General features: G+C 58.7%; 1 protein-coding gene across 1 annotated transcript in view; it reads right to left on the reverse strand.

Moving 5' to 3' along the window:
* Positions 1–493: 493 nt before the first annotated feature.
* Positions 494–1,286, reverse strand: part of EMIHUDRAFT_204709 (hypothetical protein) — a gene marked incomplete at both ends in the record, with an annotated part of 1,794 nt that continues 1,001 nt past the window's right edge. Inside the window, 3 exons of the mRNA XM_005780130.1 lie at positions 494–511; positions 965–1,029; positions 1,101–1,143. Coding sequence (XP_005780187.1) covers positions 494–511; positions 965–1,029; positions 1,101–1,143 — 126 coding nt within the window. The remainder of the gene's footprint in view (positions 512–964; positions 1,030–1,100; positions 1,144–1,286) is intronic.

The following is a 1,286-nucleotide window of genomic DNA, read 5'->3' on the forward strand; positions in this document are numbered from 1 at the left end:
CTTTATCAGAAACAAAACAAAAAAATCGATGAGACACCACGGGCTGGGGGGGCTCCGATCTCCATCTCTCCAGTACTCTCCAATCTCCAGCGTCGCTACATCTTGGGCCGGATCCAGTCAGATCTCCGATCTCCATCTCCAATCTCCAATCTCCAATCTCGATTCGGGGGCCCGGGGGAGGAGGGGCGGAGGGGGGCTCAAACCTTCAAGGAGATGCGCTATGGATTCATTCACAATGCAAAAGGATCTCCACCCTCTTTTCGCGCCATTTAGCAATCTCCAGGCAATCTCCAGTCGGCCCACACGATCTCTAGCGTCTAGGCGCCTTTGGCGCGAAGTCAGAATCTCCACTTCTGTCGCAAGATCTCAAGCGACTGCACGCACCAACTCGACATCTCAGACTCCTCTCACATCTACACCGGAGAAGATTTGCCTCCACCAGTTCTTCAATCTACTGCTGCTCTTGGCAGGAGATTTGCCACTTATGAGATCTCTAAAAGGCATCTACGATCTACAGTCCAAGGATCTTCCGATGTTGGGTAGAGATGTCCATGTATGTTACGTTTTCGCTCGGCGCCCCCGCCGCGCGGCGCCGGCCCCGGGCCCCCGGCCCCCAGACCGCGCACATCCCTGGTGTGGGCGGTTTTTTTCGCGGCATCCGCGGCGGGATATGGCGGGATATGGCGGGAGATGGCGGGATACCGGGAGATACCGGGCGGGATGCCGGGAGATACCGGGAGATACCGGGAGATACCGGGAGATACGAGATACGGGCGGATACGGGCAGATACGGGCAGATACGGGGAGATACGGGGAGACGCGATGAGATGCAAGGAGATACGGGGAGATACGGTCAGATATTGCAGAGATACATCAAGATACCGCAAAAAAACCGTCCGCACTAGGGCTGCGCACCGGCGCACGCCCCGGCGGCGCGCGCGGGGGGCGCCCGGCGCGCGCACACCCGCGCGCACTCTCCGGTCTCCTCACACGAGTAGACCGGAGGGAACGAAGCCTTTCCACCAAAGCCTTTCCACCAAGAGGGGCTGGATTCTTTATAGAGCCGTATCGTGTGTCAACACAATAAATATAAGAGCCACTAAATATGTGTCTAAAGGCGAACACGCGCGCGTGGACCGGCGCCTACAGTCGTCGGCGAACGGGCCCTCAAATATAACACGCAGAGAGTCGTCGGCAGCGCGAGTGGACTATGCGCGTGCGGCGTGCGCGCGCGGAACGATCTCGCAGACGCAATGAGCCTAGTGCGGCGGGACGGTGCTCTCGCG

This window comes from Emiliania huxleyi, assembly GCF_000372725.1.
Source record: "Emiliania huxleyi CCMP1516 unplaced genomic scaffold EMIHUscaffold_22, whole genome shotgun sequence".
Lineage (NCBI taxonomy): Eukaryota > Haptophyta > Isochrysidales > Noelaerhabdaceae > Emiliania > Emiliania huxleyi.